Source organism: Euprymna scolopes, chromosome 16 (assembly GCF_053919585.1).
Source record: "Euprymna scolopes isolate OS-2025 chromosome 16, ASM5391958v1, whole genome shotgun sequence".
NCBI lineage: Eukaryota > Metazoa > Mollusca > Cephalopoda > Sepiida > Sepiolidae > Euprymna > Euprymna scolopes.
Window position 1 is genome coordinate 56,264,729 of NC_136497.1, and position 21,043 is coordinate 56,285,771.

Genomic DNA, 21,043 nt, shown 5'->3' on the forward strand with positions numbered 1-21,043 from the left:
GCCTTGTTTGGGGTGAAAATTGAATAAAAAAAAAAAATAAATAATAATAAAAAAAAAATTGTTTATAATTGTACTATTCAGAAATATTATTTATAGTTCGTCCATTTCAGTTAGTATACATTTCCTTTACGCTTAATTAATTTACAATCATTAATATCGTTAAACAATTCCGTTTAAAACCGAAATTATGCCACCCAAACGAAGTAGAAACGAAAGTGAGGAAGAAAGAATGGAAAGATTGGAAGCTAATAGACTAAGAGTTGCTGCAATTCGCTCCAATGAAAACAATTCAGATAGAGAAAGACGTCTAGAACTTAACAGGATACGTCAAAGAGAAAGGAGAGCAAGACTGTCAGATTTGGAAAGAGAAACCCAACGTGAAGCTGACAGAACTAGACATGCTGTAAGGCGGTTAAATTCATCACAAGATGAAATTCAAGAAAGGCAAAGATATGCACTGGAAAGAGAAGCAATATTACGATCGAATGAATTATATGAGGTAAGTAGACGTACACAAGGTGAGTTGAGAGTGGCTCAACGACATCAGAATGAATCGGAAACCCAACGAAGCTTTCGCCTATACCAAGGGCAACAACGAGAGGCTGCATGGAGAGAGAGTATGACTTTGCCCCAGCAATTGACAGAAAACGAGGCAGCTAGACAACGAATGACTGCTTTGAGACACCATGAAATAGAACACTGCAATAGAAAAGGATTGCTCTACAACAAAAATGACTCTCTCACTACAGCTGATATAGGAAAAATGGACAAAGTATGTCAACATTGCTCAGCTGTAAAATTTAAAGGAGAAACCCCTGGTTGTTGTTGTTCTTCTGGCAAAGTTGTGCTTGATAGCTTTCCACCACTGCCTCAGTTGCTTCAAGATTTGCTCTCCGGCAATGGTCCCATCTCTAAAGATTTTCTGCAAAATCTACGCTGTTATAACAATTGTTTTGCAATGACATCATTTGGTCACAAAATTGCGGCAGTACATGGGTGGAATCCTTCTTTTAGAATTCGAGGCCAGGTTTGCCACCAGATTGGGAGTCTTTTACCACCTGAAGATGAAACAGCAAAGTTTATTCAAGTCTACTTCTTGGATAGTCTGGAAGAGGAACTACATAATCGGGGACGTGACAGTAGACTCAATAGAGACATTCTCCAAAGTCTGACTGAATTTTTACATGAGAACAACAGCTTTATTTGTCAGCTGAAAACAACAAAGGAGAGGATTGAAGAAGAACACTTGGTAGAACATAAAGTTGTCATAAGGGAAGACCGAAGGCCGCAAGAAGAGCATCCACGGCGATTCAATGCTCCAACAACAACGTATGAGATTGGAATATTAATGGAGAATGAACCAACAGCTAACCGGGATATTGTCTTGCGTTTTAGAAATGATACATTAAAATGGATCTCCGAACTACATCCCCTCTACGATACTTTAATGTACCCGTTAATGTACCCCTATGGTTCTCCATCTTACAACATCTACATGAAGGCATCCAATGGGCGAAAAGTTACCCAACAGCAATTTTATTCGTACCATTTAATGACTCGGCCTGGAAACTATTTTCTCTGGTACCGAAGGCTATTTCAACAATGGCTGGTGGATGTGTACTGCAAGATTGAAACAGAACGTTTACAGTTCCTGAGGCGTGAGCAACAGACCCTGAGAGCTGACAATTATAGCAACTTGAGAGATTCAATTCTTAGGGAGGATGGGAATCCAGAACAGTTTGGTCAACGAGTTGTACTTCCGGCAACTTATACAGGAGGCCCTCGATACATGTTTGAGCGTCAAAGTGATGCCATGGCATATGTTCGGCGAATGGGCCAAGCCGACCTCTTCATCACGTTCACAACAAATCCAAAGTGGACAGAAATTACAGAAAATTGTCTTCAAGGGCAAGACCCTCAGGATCGTCCAGATATTGTTGCCAGGGTTTTCAGGCAGAAGCTAAAAAAGTTACTTGAATTTATTAAAAAGGGAGGATTTGGCAGGCTGAGGGCTTTCCTGTACAGTATTGAATATCAAAAAAGAGGACTGCCGCATGCACACATCCTCACCTGGCAGGCCCCAGAGGACAAACTTCTACCAGAAAAAATGGATCTCTGCATATCTGCAGAGATCCCTGACAAAGAGGAAGATCCTAATCTTCATGCTAAAGTGATGGCACATATGGTGCATGGACCTTATGGACCATTTAATCCAAATTGTCCATGTATGATTGACAACAAATGTTCCAAAAATACCCAAAAGAATTTCTTCAGTGTACCGAGCAAGGCCAAGACTCTTACCCCAAGTACAGGCGAAGAAAACCAGAAGATGGAGGCCAGACTGGTACAATAAGGATGAAGAGAAATGGTCGGTATGTTAATCAAGAAATAACAAACCAGTGGATTGTTCCGTACAACAAGGTCCTCCTTCAGCAGTTCAACGCTCACATTAACGTAGAAATTTGCAGCTCGATCCAAAGCATCAAATATGTCCTCAAATACGTGAATAAAGGATGTGATCAAGCAGTGTTTGAACTACAAAGAACTGATGGAGCAGCTAACCAACAAGGCCAAGTACAAAGTCACATTGTGGATGAGATCCAGCAGTTCCAGAATGCAAGGTATGTCGGCAGTTCAGAGGCGGCCTGGAGGATATTGGAACATCCCATCCATGAACATTTCCCCCCAATTGTACAACTTTCTGTTCATCTTGAAAATGGGCAGCGTGTCATGTTCTCAGCTGATACTGCTCTGGAACGAGCCCAAGGTCCACCGCCTGCCACAACTTTGACAGCATTTTTTCAACTCTGCCATGAGGATGACTTTGCAAGGGGTCTCAAATACGTAGAAGTCCCTGAGTTTTACACTTGGAACAAATCGACAAAGAAATGGATGAGAAGAATGCGTGGGGTACAAGTTGAAGGTACTGAAAATGATGATGGCACCATGCATTGGGAGAATCTACACGATTAGTCCAAAAGCAGGGGAGTGTTATTTCTTACGCCTGTTGCTCAATGAGGTTGCTGGTCCAACTTCATTTCAAAATTTGCGAGCATACAATGGTCAGGTGTTTGAAACATACAGAGCAGCGTGCCTTGCTCGAGGCCTTCTAGAAAATGACCATCACTTGCATCAAGCAGTAGGAGAGGCAAGTGCCACTCAATCACCTTCAAATTTGCGAAGCCTATTTGTGATAATTTTAACAGCCTGCGAGCCAAGAAATCCTCTTGAGATCTGGATGGCTTTTCGTGATGTAATATCTGAAGACATTCTTCACAGATACAGGCAAGAAGTTAACAATCCAGAAGCAGATTTTAATGAGGACATCTACAATAAAACTCTTTGTCTAATTGAAGAAAAAGTTCTCCTTATGTGCGGTCAACCATTGGCAAGCTATGGATTACCTGCACCAACACAAGGGAGAGATGAAAGACTCGCGAGAGAGTATCAACGTGAAGTTACTTATAATCTTGAAGAACTTTCCCTACAAGCAGAAAATATGCAAGAAAAACTGACCGATTCTCAAAGAGAAGTTTACAATTCATTCATGGCAATGTTGGAAGCACAAGGTGAAATGAACAAAAACATGATGTTTCTTGATGCTCCAGGTGGTACGGGCAAGACTTTTGTAATCAATTTGATCCTTGCAAAGATTAGATCCATGAGAAAGATTGTGCTTGCAACAGCATTCAGTGGCATTGCTGCTACTCTACTACAAGGTGGCCGCACTCTTCACAGCACTTTTAAAGTACCCTTGGATACTCATCGAATGGATCAGCCAGTTTGCAAAATTACTGGTAACTCAGCCTTGGCAAATGTAATTAGAGACACCTCTGCAATCATTGTAGACGAAGCCCCAATGACGCACAAGAGTGCTTATGAAGCAATTGACCGAACACTGCAAGACATCACAGGAAACAAGAATCCCATGGGTGGCATTCCAACCTTATTTTGCGGTGATTTCCGTCAAATCCTCCCAGTGGTTAAAAATGGCACAAGGGCTAACATTGTCAATGCAAGTTTGAAACAATCCTATCTCTGGAGGCACGTTATAGTGAAGAGACTGACTACTAATAGGAGAACCTATATCTCTGATAACACAGCTGCAGCAGACTTCTCAAAATTGCTTCTCCAAATCGGTAATGGTCAGTTTCCTATCACTTCTTCACCTGACACAATTAAGATTCCAACTGCGCTTGGTAAATGTGTCGGTAATCAGAAGCAACTGAAAGACAAAGTGTACCCAGACCTGCAAAACAATGGAAAATCACCGGATTGGCTTGCTGAGAGGGCTATTATTTCGCCATTAAACAGCAATGTGAATCATTTGAACAATTCAATAATGGATGAATTTCCAGGAGACACAAAGCAATACAAGTCAGTTGATTCGGCTACTAATGAATATGAAGCTGTTCACTACCCTGTGGAGTTTTTAAACTCTTTGGAGATATCTGGAATGCCTCCACACATTTTAAATCTCAAAATTGGATCGCCAATCATGATTCTTCGATCCTTGGAACCGCCAAAAACAACAAACGGAACCAGATGTGTTATCACCAGATTGCACACCAATGTACTTGAGGCCACCATTTCCTGTGGTCCCTACAAAGGCGAAACCGTTCTACTGCCAAGGATCCCCTTAGTTCCATCGGACTCAGAACTTCCATTTAAATTCCGGAGACTCCAATTTCCTGTGAAGGTGTGTTTTGCAATGAGCATAAACAAAAGTCAAGGTCAGACATTTAACACCATTGGCGTAGACTTGACATCAGACTGCTTCAGTCACGGTATGTTCTACGTCTCCATCAGCCGGACAGGAAGTTCAGAAAAACTCTACATTCTGGCTCCAAATCAAAGCAGCAGAAATGTAGTTTACCCTGAGGCTCTTCAGTGAAAAGTTTGAGAAATGGATATGAGGAAAAACTGACATGATCTGATTGTGGTAAGTTTTTAGTATTGAATGTGCAAGATAAAATTTAAGCAAGAGTTGAAAATTACTTCAATGAAAAATTTACTATGTAACATCAAGTAACCTTCCTTTTTGATGAAAATGTTTTGTGAAGTTCCTGATTGAATTTCAGTCACTACAAGAGGTAGTTAAAATGTTAATCACCTTATGCAATCGTTGCTCTTACAACATCAACTTACTGGAAAGGTGCCCACAGATTTTGGTACCCGAGTGCGCAACAAAGCTCCGTGCGAAGCACGGGTATCTTTGCTAGTCTAATCTATAAACTTGTGAGATTTTAAAAGTTAGACCTAAATAGCATTTAAGCTATCATATCAAACTGATTCTAAGTAGCCAATTTTCAATTGTTATTATACCATTGAAGCATACAAAAAACAGTTGTCTCCCTTACAATTAAAATCTAATTTCTTTTTCTGTATATGTTTAAAACCATCACCATATCCGGTGTAATGTTTGTTTTATATTCTGCCATGTGTTTAACAGTTTTTTAATATGGACTTCCAAACTAATTTGTTCCTAGCCAAGGTTTTCTCTCAAACCTATACTTATTTTCTCGCATGTTTTCTTTAGCCCCGTCAACTGATACTGATACCAAAAATTGCTCTACACTTACTAATCTAAGAATCCCTATCGATTCTTTCAATGTGACCAAACCAACAAAATCTCCTGTTTTGCACACATTTTTCTATACCGCCTAATGATGACCTTAGAGAAGGATTAAAATCATGTAAACCTATCTTTACGATTCACATTATACATTCAGCGTATCATTTCTCTCCATGTAACATGCTTACAACCATCACTGGCCAGGAGGCTTTGTTGGTGTGGTCACATTGAATGAATGGATGAGAGTGTTCGGGGTAACAGTTAAAGAACAGTTAAGGTAACAGAAAAACTTGTGAGGATGTGATAAAGATGGATTTTAGAGAAAAAAGGGATAAATAAAGACCTGGCCAGACGAGTTAATTTGGATGTCAATTTCTAAAAGCTGTCCCACACATGCCACTAAAACAGACATTAAACTGAATATAATGTCACAAGAAAACAGGGCATAATGCAGAAGTGCCCCCCTCCTCTTTAACTTTATTTGGAATATCTATCGGTCAGACACCTCCACCCCACTGCTACTTATCACTTGGTATACGGCATAATCACGTTGACACACCGGTTCTCGTCAGATCATCGAAGTTAAGCAACGTTGAGCCTGGCTAATATCAGATGGGTGACCATTTGGGAATTCTAGGCGCTGTATGTGCTCTCCGCTTATCTCGGCATTGTTTCCAGTCATCTTGTACCTCAACTTGCCACTGGTATGCAACAATGTTGACTCAGGAGAGGCGTGGTTGGAGATTGCACAACTCTTGCTACACAAATTTCACACGCAAGCACCCTTACAGTGGGTATCCATAGTCTGTCAAGACTGAAGGAAGCCTTCATTCATCATTCTTCTTCACTGCTAGGTGTATCAGAATAAAATATAAAAAACCCGTAATTTCTCTTTTTAAAGTGGGTTTATTTTCTTTATGGAATATACTTCCAAAATAAACTATTAAAGTTGTTTAAAAAGGAAGAGAAATATTTTTTATTTAAAAAAAAACAAAAAAAAACAGTGTTTACAAAGTGCCTGCACGTGTTCATGCAGCCATTTTTTTTACGTAATGAAATTAATTGAATTTTACGAGTTAAATTTTTTTCAATTTTTAAACTTTAAAAATCTATCAAACTCTTTCTATTGGTTCAATTTTTAAGTTCAATGTGAAATTTTATGCTCTTTCCAATAAACCAAATATAATATCCTAGACAAGCGTTTTTTTTAAAATTCACCCCCCCCCATTTTGAAATGTCTTAAAATGAAAATAATGAATTTTCTCACCTCAAATTTATATATCATAAATTGAAGATAAAAGATCAATAAATAAAATAAGCTAATTTAAAACAAAAAAGGAACAGTTATTTGCAAATTTACCTGAAAGCCCACAGTTTAAAACCTTTTTTTTTAAAACTATGTTGAATTTTTATTTTAAGTGAAACCTTATAATCTTGTTATATTGTTCAGAAAATTCTGTAGAATTACAGCAATTTTTTCTATTTCATTCAATGTTTTGTTTTTTTTAGATATTTAAAAAAAAAAAATTCACTCCATAAAAAGAAATAAAATATATTAAATCAAAAACTTATGTATTTCTTTAAGAAAATAAAAAACAAAAAAAATCGGTCGACTGTTTTTTTATTTTATTGGCTAAAACAGATAAGTGAAATGGTATTATTTTCACCTACGGTGGCCCATATTTACTCACTTTTGTTTACAGCACGCAATAGAAAGAGACATTAATATTGACGCTTAAAGCCACCGGAGAATTCAACTGGAAGAAAAGCAGACATTTGCCTCCCTTTATTCTAACTGTGAAAAACATCTGATGCTGCGTTTTTTGGAATCCTTGCTAAAAAAAGTATTTTATTTAAAAAGGACATCGAATATAAAATATAAATATGGATAAATTCTTAACAGTGAAGAATGAAAGTACCCATTGATTAGTATTTTTATAGGTAAGTAATATTTTGGAATATATATATATATATATATATATATACACACATATATTTTATCGAAGTAAGTTAAAATTCGTTGATTTTCTTTACATACTTTTTAAAGAAAACCAATTTAAAAAAACAAATATTGCATAATTTGCTATTACACCTGTTATTTTTTTAAAATTTGGTCTTTGCTCATTTAAAAAAAATAGGGGTTTGAATTACATTTTTCAAGTAGTTATAAGCTTCGAAAGATAGGTCGAATGATTCAATTTTTTATCACGGATTTTTAATGGAGTTTTCTGACACTGCTACCCCCATTGCTATCGAGACATGCAGCAACCAAATATCCACGCGTTTACCCATAAAAAGAAAGCGAATTAAACACCCCATCGCCATTCCTTGCCCACCAAGTCATTCCGCAAGACAAGAAATCATCAAGACACCCCATCCCCATCCCAAATAAAGCAGCAGAGGGAAAGAAAAAAGGGAAGAGGAGAAAAACAAACTTTTAGCGAGAATTAAGTGTTTATGTGCGGGACACAAAAAAAGGAGTTAGTTGAGAAAACGACATGAAACTGATTACGTCCAAAAAACGAACGTCATCAGCGAATATGGTTCACATAATAAATTGGAAGCCCACTCAATATTAATCTCATCCCTAGAGCCAAAAGGGAATTTTACCAAGAACTATGAATACACCTTGGCGCGGATATGTGGGAATGAAAGGTCCTTATATCGGAAAGAAAATATAAGAGAAGAAATGTGGATAAGCAAAATTCAAAAGACATTGAATCGCACGCCGACGAAGGTGGACTGCCTCACAGCTAAGTCATGTTCAATACCCCCCCCCTCCCAATACTTCATCAATGTTGACTCGCTGGACTGATTTGTTTTTGTTTGTTTTTGTTTTTTTATTTTGAATAATTTCTACTGCCCTACATGACTCAACCATTTTTCCACATGGAGAAAAAAAAAAAGATAAAAAGAAAAGGGAAGGAAAGAAAAGAGGCTATGTTCATCTAAACAATTTTCTTTACCATTGCCAAAATGCCATGACCTAACAGTTTTTCTTAATTTGCCCCTTAAGTTTTTCTTATTTTCTGATGATATGATAAAGTTATATATAACTTTTATTCTTTTTATTTGATTTAATATTGTTTCCTCCTCTCAATAGTGTTGAGCTTTTCTTATCTTGATAAGTTTTGTTTTTGTTAAAGATTTACTCTTTGATAACTTAATTTCAATAATTCTTCAATATTACAATGATTATTTCAATAATTCTTCAATATTACAATGATTATTTCAATAATTCTTCAATATTACAATGATTATTTCAATAATTCTTCAATATTACAATGATTATTTCAATAATTCTTCAATATTACAATGATTATTTCAATAATTCTTCAATATTACAATTTTTTTTTTTTTTTTTTTTTTTTTTTTTTATTACATTTTCACCAAAAACAAGGCAAATTGCCACTTTGGTGTAGGGGGCTACTATCAGGGGCAACAACTACTGGGGTACTATGTAGGGATTTGGGCAGCAAGGTGTCGGTTCACGTTACACTTGAACTTCTGCACGTCAGTACTGTTGGGGAAGCAGGGACCTGGAATGGAATTCCAGAGTCTTGCGGTTCTGGGGAAGAAACTATTGGAGTAAAAAGATCTTTTACATCTGGGGACCTCTACAGTGTGGGGGTGGGATCTAGTAGCCTGTCGGGTTTGTCGAGGGTGCTCGCGTCGTGGGGGCACAAGTGATTGCAGTTCATCAGAGCATTCACCACTAAAATACTTGTAGAACAGGCAGAGGGATGCAACATTTCGTCGATGGGACAGAGGCTGAAGCTTAGATGCCAGTTCAGGGCCTATCAGATTTGCGACTCTCTTTTGAACCTTGTCAAGGAGCGAGAGACTAGTAGCAGATGCACCAGCCCAGATGTGGCAGCAATACTCCATACATGGGCGAATGGTGGCCTTATAGAGGTACAGGATACTTTCGGGTGTTAGTAGTTTTCTAGCACAGTAGAGAGAGCCCACCTTTCTTGCAGCGGCCCTGGCAATGCCTTCAATGTAATTGTTCCAACTCATGTTTCCTGTGAACGTTAGGCCAAGGAGTTTGAAAGATGGACTCTCAGATAAAGGGTAGTTGGCCATTGCTATTGGTGGTAGAGAGGGTTTCTTGTAATTATTGAATGAAACTAGTTTAGTCTTGGCAGCATTGAACGCGACCAACCACTTTTGTCCCCATTCCACTACAGATTGGAGGTCTTCCTCTAGTGTTTCTGCCATTTCTTTAGAAATGTGTTCATTCGTCTTCCTGTCGTGTCTGCCATAGAGTGTAGTGTCATCAGCATATATACCCATCTCAGAGGCAATGTTGTCGGGGAGGTCATTTATGAATATCAGGAACAATAGAGGTCCAAGGATAGAACCCTGGGGCACTCCCGCATTTATATCATATTGTTTAGATGTGCGACCGTCGAGGACTACCTGGATTTTTCTCTTATCTAAGAAGGATTTAATTATGTTAAGTATTCTACCAGTGATACCGTAAGATCTAATCTTCCTGAGGAGACCCTCATGCCATACCCTGTCAAAAGCCTTAGATATATCTAGAGCTACCGCTCTGCCTTCCCCCGCTTTGTCCAGTGATTGGTATATACGTTCAGAGATCACGGTGAGGATGTCTGCTGTGGAACGGGCTTGTCTAAATCCATATTGTTTATTGATTATTTCAATAATTCTTCAATATTACAATGATTATTTCAATAATTCTTCAATATTACAATGATTATTTCAATAATTCTTCAATATTACAATGATTATTTCAATAATTCTTCAATATTACAATGATTATTTCAATAATTCTTCAATATTACAATGATTATTTCAATAATTCTTCAATATTACAATGATTATTTCAATAATTCTTCAATGTTACAATGATTATTTCAATAATTCTTGAATGTTACAATGATTATTTCAATAATTCTTGAGTGTTACAATGATTATTTCAATAATTCTTGAGTGTTACAATGATTATTTCAATAATTCTTGAATCTTACAATGATTATTTCAATAATTCTTGAGTGTTACAATGATTATTTCAATAATTCTTGAATCTTACAATGATTATTTCAATAATTCTTGAATCTTACAATGATTATTTCAATAATTCTTGAATCTTACAATGATTATTTCAATAATTCTTGAATCTTACAATGATTATTTCAATAATTCTTGAATCTTACAATGATTATTTCAATAATTCCTGAGTGTTACAATGATTATTTCAATAATTCTTGAGTGTTACAATGATTATTTCAATAATTCTTGAATCTTACAATGATTATTTCAATAATTCTTCAATATTACAATGATTATTTCAATAATTCTTGAGTGTTACAATGATTATTTCAATAATTCTTGAGTGTTACAATGATTATTTCAATAATTCTTGAGTGTTACAATGATTATTTCAATAATTCTTGAATCTTACAATGATTATTTCAATAATTCTTGAATCTTACAATGATTATTTCAATAATTCTTGAATCTTACAATGATTATTTCAATAATTCTTGAATCTTACAATGATTATTTCAATAATTCTTGAATCTTACAATGATTATTTCAATAATTCTTGAATCTTACAATGATTATTTCAATAATTCTTGAATCTTACAATGATTATTTCAATAATTCTTGAATCTTACAATGATTATTTCAATAATTCTTGAATCTTACAATGATTATTTCAATAATTCTTGAATCTTACAATGATTATTTCAATAATTCTTGAGTGTTACAATGATTATTTCAATAATTCTTGAGTGTTACAATGATTATTTCAATAATTCTTGAGTGTTACAATGATTATTTCAATAATTCTTGAATCTTACAATGATTATTTCAATAATTCTTGAATCTTACAATGATTATTTCAATAATTCTTGAATCTTACAATGATTATTTCAATAATTCTTGAGTGTTACAATGATTATTTCAATAATTCTTGAGTGTTACAATGATTATTTCAATAATTCTTGAGTGTTACAATGATTATTTCAATAATTCTTGAGTGTTACAATGATTATTTCAATAATTCTTGAGTGTTACAATGATTATTTCAATAATTCTTCAATATTACAATGATTATTTCAATAATTCTTGAATCTTACAATGATTATTTCAATAATTCTTGAATCTTACAATGATTATTTCAATAATTCTTGAATCTTACAATGATTATTTCAATAATTCTTGAATCTTACAATGATTATTTCAATAATTCTTCAATATCACAATGATTATTTCAATAATTCTTGAGTGTTACAATGATTATTTCAATAATTCTTCAATATTACAATGATTATTTCAATAATTCTTGAATCTTACAATGATTATTTCAATAATTCTTGAATCTTACAATGATTATTTCAATAATTCTTGAATCTTACAATGATTATTTCAATAATTCTTGAATCTTACAATGATTATTTCAATAATTCTTGAATCTTACAATGATTATTTCAATAATTCTTGAATCTTACAATGATTATTTCAATAATTCTTGAATCTTACAATGATTATTACAATAATTTTTGAATGTTACAATGATTATTTCAATAATTCTTGAGTGTTACAATGATTATTTCAATAATTCTTGAGTGTTACAATGATTATTTCAATAATTCTTGAATCTTACAATGATTATTTCAATAATTCTTGAATCTTACAATGATTATTTCAATCCTTTTTTTATTAAACACTAAAAAAATGGAATATGGCATCTGATATTGATCATAAAAACGGTCAGCAAGGAATCTGTAAAATGTTTGAGATGCGGCCAAGTTACCCAGAGAGGCTAATAGTGATGAGGTGCTATAAGAACAAAAAGTCGGGATTACATGGGGAGATACAGAAGAGAGCAGAAAAATAATAAAACTCCTTACCTTGCATAAATTCGTCATGCCAGCTATAGGCAAACTGACCATCACTTTTCTCCCGGCCATCAAGCCCACCAAGAAACACACATTTTGCATCCGTGTCCTTCAGATAAATTAGTTGCCCTAAATTCTCCAAGAATTTCTGATATCGCTCCGACCCATGTTGGTTGGATAATATTTCTACTTCGCTATTACACTGACAAAGACAAAAAAAAATGGATGATGAGGTTAAGTAATTGCCATTTATAGCCAGTTTTAAAAAAGAAAGAAATATGAAATTAGATGAGACTGATACAACAAATATTTATAAACTGAAAATGGTGTTATCTGGGTAGTTATTTGAACATCATTCATTATAATTTCATTTCAAATTAATTAATAAAATTAAATATACATCATGAGATTATATAAAAATATATATTTTTGAAACATATTCCGGTTCTTTTTCATTATAATAGAGAGATTCGAAAATTGAAATATTGAATAAATGAGTAAAACTATGGACTAACTGTTCTTTGGTCATTAGAATGTAACTTACCTCTGTGTGTTTGTGGGTGTGTATATATATATATATATATATATATATATATATATATATATATATATATAATATTTGTATTCCTGTCTTTTTGTTCACAATTTGATTAATATATACAAAAAGATCCATTAATTTACTATTTCATTTATTTCTATATATAGTACTAGCCTGGATGCCTGGCGTTGCCCGGGTGTTTGGAGAAGGTGTGTTGAGAAAAAAAAAAGTGGTAGTAATCAGGCAGGCTTGATTGAACCCGTACTGTGAAGGAGGAAAAGAATGTGAAAAAAAAAAACATGACGTCTTTGCCGTTGCGTCCATCGCCAAACCAAAAGTGGCAAAGGTTTAAATTAAGGCTAGTCAATCGAAAAGAGGGGATGACTTTCGAAAATATCGGCAAAAACGCAACCCCCTCCTTGTAGAAAAGTGCCCAGTTGAGGGTGAAGGAATTAATGTTTTTAGCCAATTTTTCAATATTTGTCGTTCAAAGAGTCAAGCTTCAAAACGATACCAATCTCGTGAAAATCCGTTGCCTCTGTTGAAACTTTTAGACATACATACATTTAAACAGACAGATGAGATTTATATTATAGATGATTTTTCCAAAATATACAATTAAGAGGTAACCACATTTGCATATTACATTAAGAAAACTCAATTTTATTTAATAGCTGTATATTAGTTTATACTGAGAAAATTGTTTGAAGTGTTCTATTTAAGATTGTTATTTAAATTTGATTTATATTATAATATATTAAATTTAAATTATTTTAAAATATTACCGACATTGATTTTTTAGAACTGGGTTTAAAGTTATTTCCCCTTTAAACTTTGAAATATAATCTTTGACCATTCCGTGATTTTTATTTTCATTTGGAAAAAAAAATAACAAAAACAAAAATTCTCCACCAAATAAAATAATTTGGTAATCGCAATAAGTTTCTAGCATGAAAAAAATAATTCCGTGTAGATATAAAAATGTTTTGTATTTCTTTTTTTAAATACTTAAAAAATAAAACAAATAACACTTCTGAATAAATCAAACTGAAAGGATTTCATTTGTTTGTTTTTATTATTCTTGAAACTGCTATACAGAATCTTTGACCGTTCCAAGAATTGATATTTAAACCACACTTTTAGAAAAAAAAAAAAAAAAGCCAGTGAAAGGAATTCCAATCTTTGTTCTTAAATCACACATGCATTAATGTTTATAAACATTTTTTCAAGGTCATAACATCATAAGTCGTTGGGGTATGGTTGGCAAAATTGTTTATAAATTACCTTTTCCCTTCTTTCCCTCTTTCGTGTTTCAGCTTTGTGGCTAATTTTTTTTCTTTTTGTGGTTGCACAGGCACTTGCTGCTATTTTTATTGAAACAAAAGTTGTTTTGATTCATTTATTTTTTTATTTTATTCGTGTGTGTGGGGTGGGGGGGTGGGGAGTTTTTTCCCCCCAGCGCACAGGCAACTAAAGTATTCAATATCCAGAATAGCTTCTTGTCTTTGTATCCCTTTTGCTGAATTATCTAATGGAGAGGTATCACATACTTCTTTTTTGGAGTGATTACATTTGCATGTTTTTATCCATTCTTTTATTTTTGAAATTGTTGTGGGGGTATCGACATTGCCCATGATGAAAGTGATCAATATCGTTAGTATAGCAGGTGTGTTCTAAACGGAACTTCATGTTGGCCTGAGCAACGCCGGGTACCCATGCTAGTATATATATATATATATATCTACTTATATATAAAAAGCAGAGAGAAACTGTTCTCCATAGACTCTGAAACGGCTGGGCCAATTTATTTTAAATTTCATACAAATGTACTTTATGTATCTAGGAATGGTTTTAGATAGGTTTTATATCCAAAACCGATAGCTGTAAAATCTCATTAAAGAAAAAAAACTGTCTGATTTTGACCAAAGTCTGCACACTTCATACAGCTTAATATCACAAGTGAATTTGAGAAGCTTTATCACTGCACAAGAAGGGCCCAGCATATAAAATCAACAGTATGTTCTTTGATAAGACAGAGGCACATTCAAAATTAATGTTTCTGTTGGAGCACAGTTGAACCATGATATTTGATTTTTGCATTTTAAACTTTCATTCAAGCCATTGTATAAAAATAATTTTATAAAATTAGCAGTTGGTTTTCTACAGTTCAATGTAGACTACAGTGTATTGTGGATTAAGTCAATGTGAAGAAGCATGTAAAGCTTCTTCCTAGTGCACTGCGGTGGAATTCTGACTAGAGCATGCAATCAATTTGATTGAAAAATGGGTGATTTCACTGATTTCGATGACAATAAAAGTATTGGAAGTGCGACACATTTGTTGATTTTCATTCAATCTCTGGCAACGTAAAGTTTCCGTGCTAGTGAATTATAAACGTAATTGAACAACTTAATTTAAAATCACTTAGGAAAAGGTAACTTATGTAAATTAATCGAAACCAGCAAATAAAAGCTTTTGTCTTATCAGTTCTATATTATTATTTAATACAATTTTAAGAAAAGAACTAAGCCGTTACATGTACATATCACACATTGTAACAATCTATAAACTAGATTACTTTTGTAAAATAAAAAAATATCACAGAACGAAAATATATTCTTTTTTTAAATTTTCTTTGTTTTTCGGCTTGGAGATGGAAAAAAAGGGGAGAAAAAGAAAGGGAGAACAAAAGAACTTGTGATGGCTATATCAACGCAAGCTTGGTTTTGCCCCTCCCCCACTTTTTAAATCTTTACGCAGCACTCGAAGGCATGGCAGTTGTAGAAAAGAATTAGAATCTTGTGCAGCCTGATGTTTTTGCATATGTATTCTTAGATCGAGCTGTATATTTGATAAGACGCTATTCCTATTGCTTGTGCATTTTTTTTAATCCCCCCCATATTTTTGTAAATAACTTTTTAAACTCCTTATTCATTTTTTTTTTTAAAGTGTTCAATGTCTGTTTATCCTCATTTTACAGGTGCCTTGAGAAAGAATCCCCATTCCCTTCTTATTTACCATATTATTTATCATATGTGCATACTTGAACCGAGAACCTAAATCCTTTTTTTTTTTTGACATTCTGCTGTGTAACCGACTTGTTTTTCCCAAGGAGACACAAACAATTATTTCTGAAACTGGATTTTACATAATGTAAACCAAATATTTTATGTGCGTGCGTGTGTGTGTGTGTGTGTGTGTGAGACAGAAATGTAAAAGAAAAGGTAAAAGAGAAAGAGAAGAAACGAAAGTCACAGAGAATCAGAAGGTTAGGGTTAGGGTTAAGGATAAATACATGAGTGGAGAAAGAAAAAGGGTGAAGTAACAGAAAAAAAATCGTAAGTGTTCAAATGTATATTCTTTGATTAAGAGGAGAAAGAGAGTGGAAGCTGATCCCATTATGAAGGAGGACTGGCAAGTCACATGTGATGGTTGCAAAATGGCAGCAAAAATACAAATACATGGTGTTTGGAAAAAGTTGAGAAAAGCTGCAAACACTTGTATAAGGCGACAATAATAAAAACATTTTTAATTTTTGAGATGAGGATTGGTTATTCATATTATTTGGATTCTTCAATCTAACTTAGGACCTCTATTTAGTCACGATTGACGGAATGAGAGCATGCTATCCTCGTGAAGTAAATATAGAGTTCCGTACGAAATTCCATGCAGATTCCCTAGTTCGACAGAAAGATCCCAGAGTTTGACAAGAAACACCTAAAGAAGGTTACATCAACCGAAATGTTGTGAAAATTAGGCTCCAGATGAGAACTACAGTCCGAAAAATACAATATGACATTTGAGTGAATGATGATTAATAAAACAAAAACAACTTGGCTCAATCAACAGAGTTTAAGGAGAGGCATTAAAAAAAAAAAAAAAAAAAAAAAAAAAAAAGCATGACCGAGTTCAAATAATTTGGAAATATCCCATTCTTTCTGAACTCACATGCCTTAAAAAATTTAAAAAAAAAAAAAAATTAAAAAAAAAGATATTTACTAACATGCCTTCTACAAAAATAATTTATCATCGCATTATCGAGACTCACAAGATTTTTGTTATTTTCTGCATTTGCCACAATACGTCTTAATCATTCAATATCTCCTACTTTAATTCTATTACATCTTTTTCGAATAAGACAAAAATCCCTTATGGATCACTTTTTTATGTAATCCATTAACCAAGAATATTAACTTACAATAAAAAGAAAAAAATTGTAGATGAAAAGAAAAAGAAACCATAAAAAAAGAGATTCATTAACAAAAGAATCAACTTTGGAGATATATATATATATATAATTCAATATGGCGTAATGGAAAAATATAAAGGTATCTGCAGCTTGTCTTCCAATTTTCGAATTTTTACCATGTCAAATCACATTTCAATTCCTTTTGACGGATTGATTGTTGCTATTTCTTCTGATTGATATAATAATTAAGTGATTGATTTTGCGCTACGAAACAGATACTGTCAAGAATTGTATAAGTCAACTGAATTAAAGGAATAAATTATAAGATGGTCAACATCGTGAATTTTGGAATATAACTTTTTGTCATTTATTCTCTCTCTCTCTCTATATATATATATATATATACACACACACACACACAATCACAGGATCAGAAATTAATTTTGTGAGTAAACTCCTTCTAGTCAAGAACATAACTGACTCAAAATAAGAAACAGTTACAATTAAACGAAACTTAGAATCATATATAAAACATGTTGTAGTCAAATATAAACAGAAACACACCTGGTTTTCTCCAATATATAAAACCCCAATTTTATGAGTTTCATAGGATGGAATATAATCTAAAAGTTCCAGTGATCGTTGTGTTTCCTGTAAACAAAAAAAAAGAATAGAGAAATTTGGTTACAACTTTGAAAGCATTATTTTACAAGTTTCATTTGACAATTTAGAAAACCGAATAATGTTAAATAATCATTTTTTATTAAAAGATTAAAAAATCATTTTTTCCCTCTTTTTTTCTGAGGCTTATTGTTAAAACAACATAATCGTAGAAAACTTAATGTTTTTCTCTCTTCATTTTGTTGATGGTATTAAAATAAAAAATAAAAATGAGATCAACAGGACAAGACAGAACAATATATATTTTTACATAGGAATCACCACTTATCAAGGCCCGGGGTCATTCAAGGATAAGGGTTAATGGGTATACATTAGTCAATGGGATCATAGCGTAGTAAACATAAGTAGTGGAAATTTTGTAAACTGAATTACTTAGGGGGATGGTTCATCAAGAACTTGTTTATGTTGGACTTGAACATTATTCATTGAAAAAACCAAGCAGTTGGATAATTTGTATTAACAAGCAGCTGATCGACGTCCCTGTGACTGCCTCAATCATCATCAGCACTTCCTGACAATATCAACAGCATCAGTTACGATCGCATTGACCTTCAATAAAAGTTTAAACTAAAGTTCTTTGTTCTACTTGCTTCCATACGTCCATTTTTATAAGGAATTTCTTACTGATGTGTTTTAAAAGATTTTAACTACTGTGGATTTCCACGGGTCCTGCTAGTTTGTATTAATAAAATTGTGTGATCATTTCTTGGTTCTGTATTTCTTGCTTTTATACATAACAGTTATTATTAATCTTATTTATTAAAATAAAAAATACAGTAGCATAAAATAAAGTAAAAATTAGTGGGGAATTCAAATCCCTTTTATTTTTAATACAACAATGAAATGTTCATGTTTAAATCTATAAAGCTTAAAATAAGTTCTATTCATTACATTACTAGCTCAGGTGGGTGAGGGCAGCCTTGTCCGGTTGTAAAATATGCTTTTAATTCATGCAAATTTCGTATTATTAAAAAGCCAATTCTATATTGAATATATATCATTAACTTTTTTAACTTTTCAAATCAATGCTCTCTCTCTCCCTCTCTCTCTCTCTATATATATATATATATATATATATATATATATATAGTATTGATTTGAAAAGTTAAAAAAATAATGACTTGAATGCAATCAGAATCGAAATCAAAACATTTAGTCTTTCAGACACATTCCCTACCATTTGATCTATCAACAGATAGATAATAAAGATTTAAAATTATACTAATGCAAGCTATGAATAAATTTGTGCATGCGCAAAAGTAATATGTCAGCAAGTTGAAATGAACATTTTGCATTTCAACTTGCTGATGTATTTCTGTCAGTGTTAATCTATCCATCCAAACAAAGATTTTACTTGTTATAAACCATCCTTGGTGTATGATTACTATTTTCTGTTAATTTCAGTGATATGGGACCAGTAGTTTAAGAGTTTACCAGTTAAATATTTTCACACACAGATACATACATCGGTTTTATTTATATATAAAAGATTAATTTAATATAAAATAAATCAATAATGTTTATTTAAATTATTTTTAAGCATGAAATATATTTGTATTCCCCCCTCAATACTTATCTATATATTCACTTTGAGTAACTAGTTAAAACAACCACCATGATTAAATATTTGAATATATTAAGAACTTGTGGCATATACACTTTTACCACATTAATTGAATTCAACATTAAATAACCCAAAACGATTTTGTAATCAAATCGTTTTAATGTTTATATTTGAAAATATTTAATTTATTTTTTATTTATTTTTGATTAATATTACCCAACACCAGTTGCCTTTGAAAATGGAAATAAGCTTATTTATTTAAGCTGTGAGAGTTATTTCCCATTTAATTTTCACAGATGAAAATAAATGTGTTTTATGCTTCCATAAATTCAAAACGTGATCCACTTTCAGGAAAATCGTTACAAGATACTCAGTATATCTTAAATAGTATGCGACTAATACCTCCACCTGCCAATATGTTTCAACCTGGCAATGCCGGGTATATACAGCTAGTATATATAGATAAATGAAAAGGTATTTACTTGATTATTAGGTAGCAATAAAGGAATATCTGGTGGCGTAAGGGAGAGCAGACCTCCATACAATTGCAGGAAGACAAAACTTGGGTCAATTCCGCCTTTCACTTCTTCCTCTTTCGGTTTCTGACTACTTGCTTGTTTTTGTTGTTCTTGAGCTTTCTTCAACTTGTTGTATGTGTGGTGAGGTGATGGGATAGATATGGTCTGACCACGTGGCCGATGGGGGATCACAGATTCCATGGAGCTCTGTTCATCAAAGTCATCGCTCGCGTTGGTCGGATTGGCTTTCATGCTCAGTAGACGTGGCCGTGGCATGGTGTCATCATCTCCGGGAAAAGGCGGAGTTTGTTGACGGCTCGGGTAATGAAAGTGATGTTGCTGGTATGGGGGGGTTTTCTGCTGCTGCTGTTGATAGTACTGCCACCGTTGGCTCGACTCATCCTGAACAACAGACAAAATAAAATTTTAAATTTAACCGTCAAAATCAGATGGTAAAAAATAAAACAAATAAAACAAAAACAATTTTATACAAATAATTCAAGGAAAACTAAGAAAGATAAACCAATGTCCTTCAATAATTCCTCCTTGCCAGACGCCTTCGCTAGTTCGGTCATGTGCTTCGCCAAAACCCACTTGACCGCATCAATGAAGCCATCAACCCAACTACAACTACAAGACTGGAAGAAACACAGCAATAGCCAACTGAAGACCTGGTTCAGAACAATGAAACAGGATACTGAAATGATCCTTGACCGCTGCCTCTACAGTCTCCGCCGATGGAACCAAGAATGGCTTGCATTTGTAGCAGAAACAGCCTCTGACCACCGTGCCTGGTCAGCTGTTATATGGGATGAGGTGAATTTGTTGGATGGAGCTGGCCCAACTGATCCAGGATGAACGCCACGACAACCAATGAACCATGTCCTTGTCTTTTGAATACAACACTCTCATTCCAATGTATTGAATAGAGTTAACATTTCTACAAAACATTAAGCCATTACCAATACAGTAAACCTTAGCTAAATAGCTGACTATAGTCAAAGATGATCCAAAGGCACCATTTTCATTAGCTGCTACACCGCAATGCAGGGGAGGGTGTCACTCCAGTCCTAGGATTACTCCACTTGTCCTTGATTGTTGAG

General features: G+C 33.7%; 1 protein-coding gene and 1 pseudogene across 3 annotated transcripts in view; one reads left to right on the forward strand and one right to left on the reverse strand.

The window, feature by feature from the left end:
• Window positions 1–21,043, reverse strand: part of LOC145295975 (tuberin-like) — a 182,850-nt gene that overhangs the window by 16,783 nt on the left and 145,024 nt on the right. For all 3 annotated transcript variants that reach the window (XM_080141909.1, XM_080141908.1, XM_080141907.1), the window contains exons 31-33: window positions 19,905–20,342; window positions 17,742–17,828; window positions 12,463–12,652 (exon numbers count right to left, since the gene is read on the reverse strand). In XM_080141909.1, coding sequence (XP_079998035.1) covers window positions 12,463–12,652; window positions 17,742–17,828; window positions 19,905–20,342 — 715 coding nt within the window. The remainder of the gene's footprint in view (window positions 1–12,462; window positions 12,653–17,741; window positions 17,829–19,904; window positions 20,343–21,043) is intronic.
• LOC145296343 (5S ribosomal RNA) lies at window positions 6,108–6,224 on the forward strand (annotated as a pseudogene).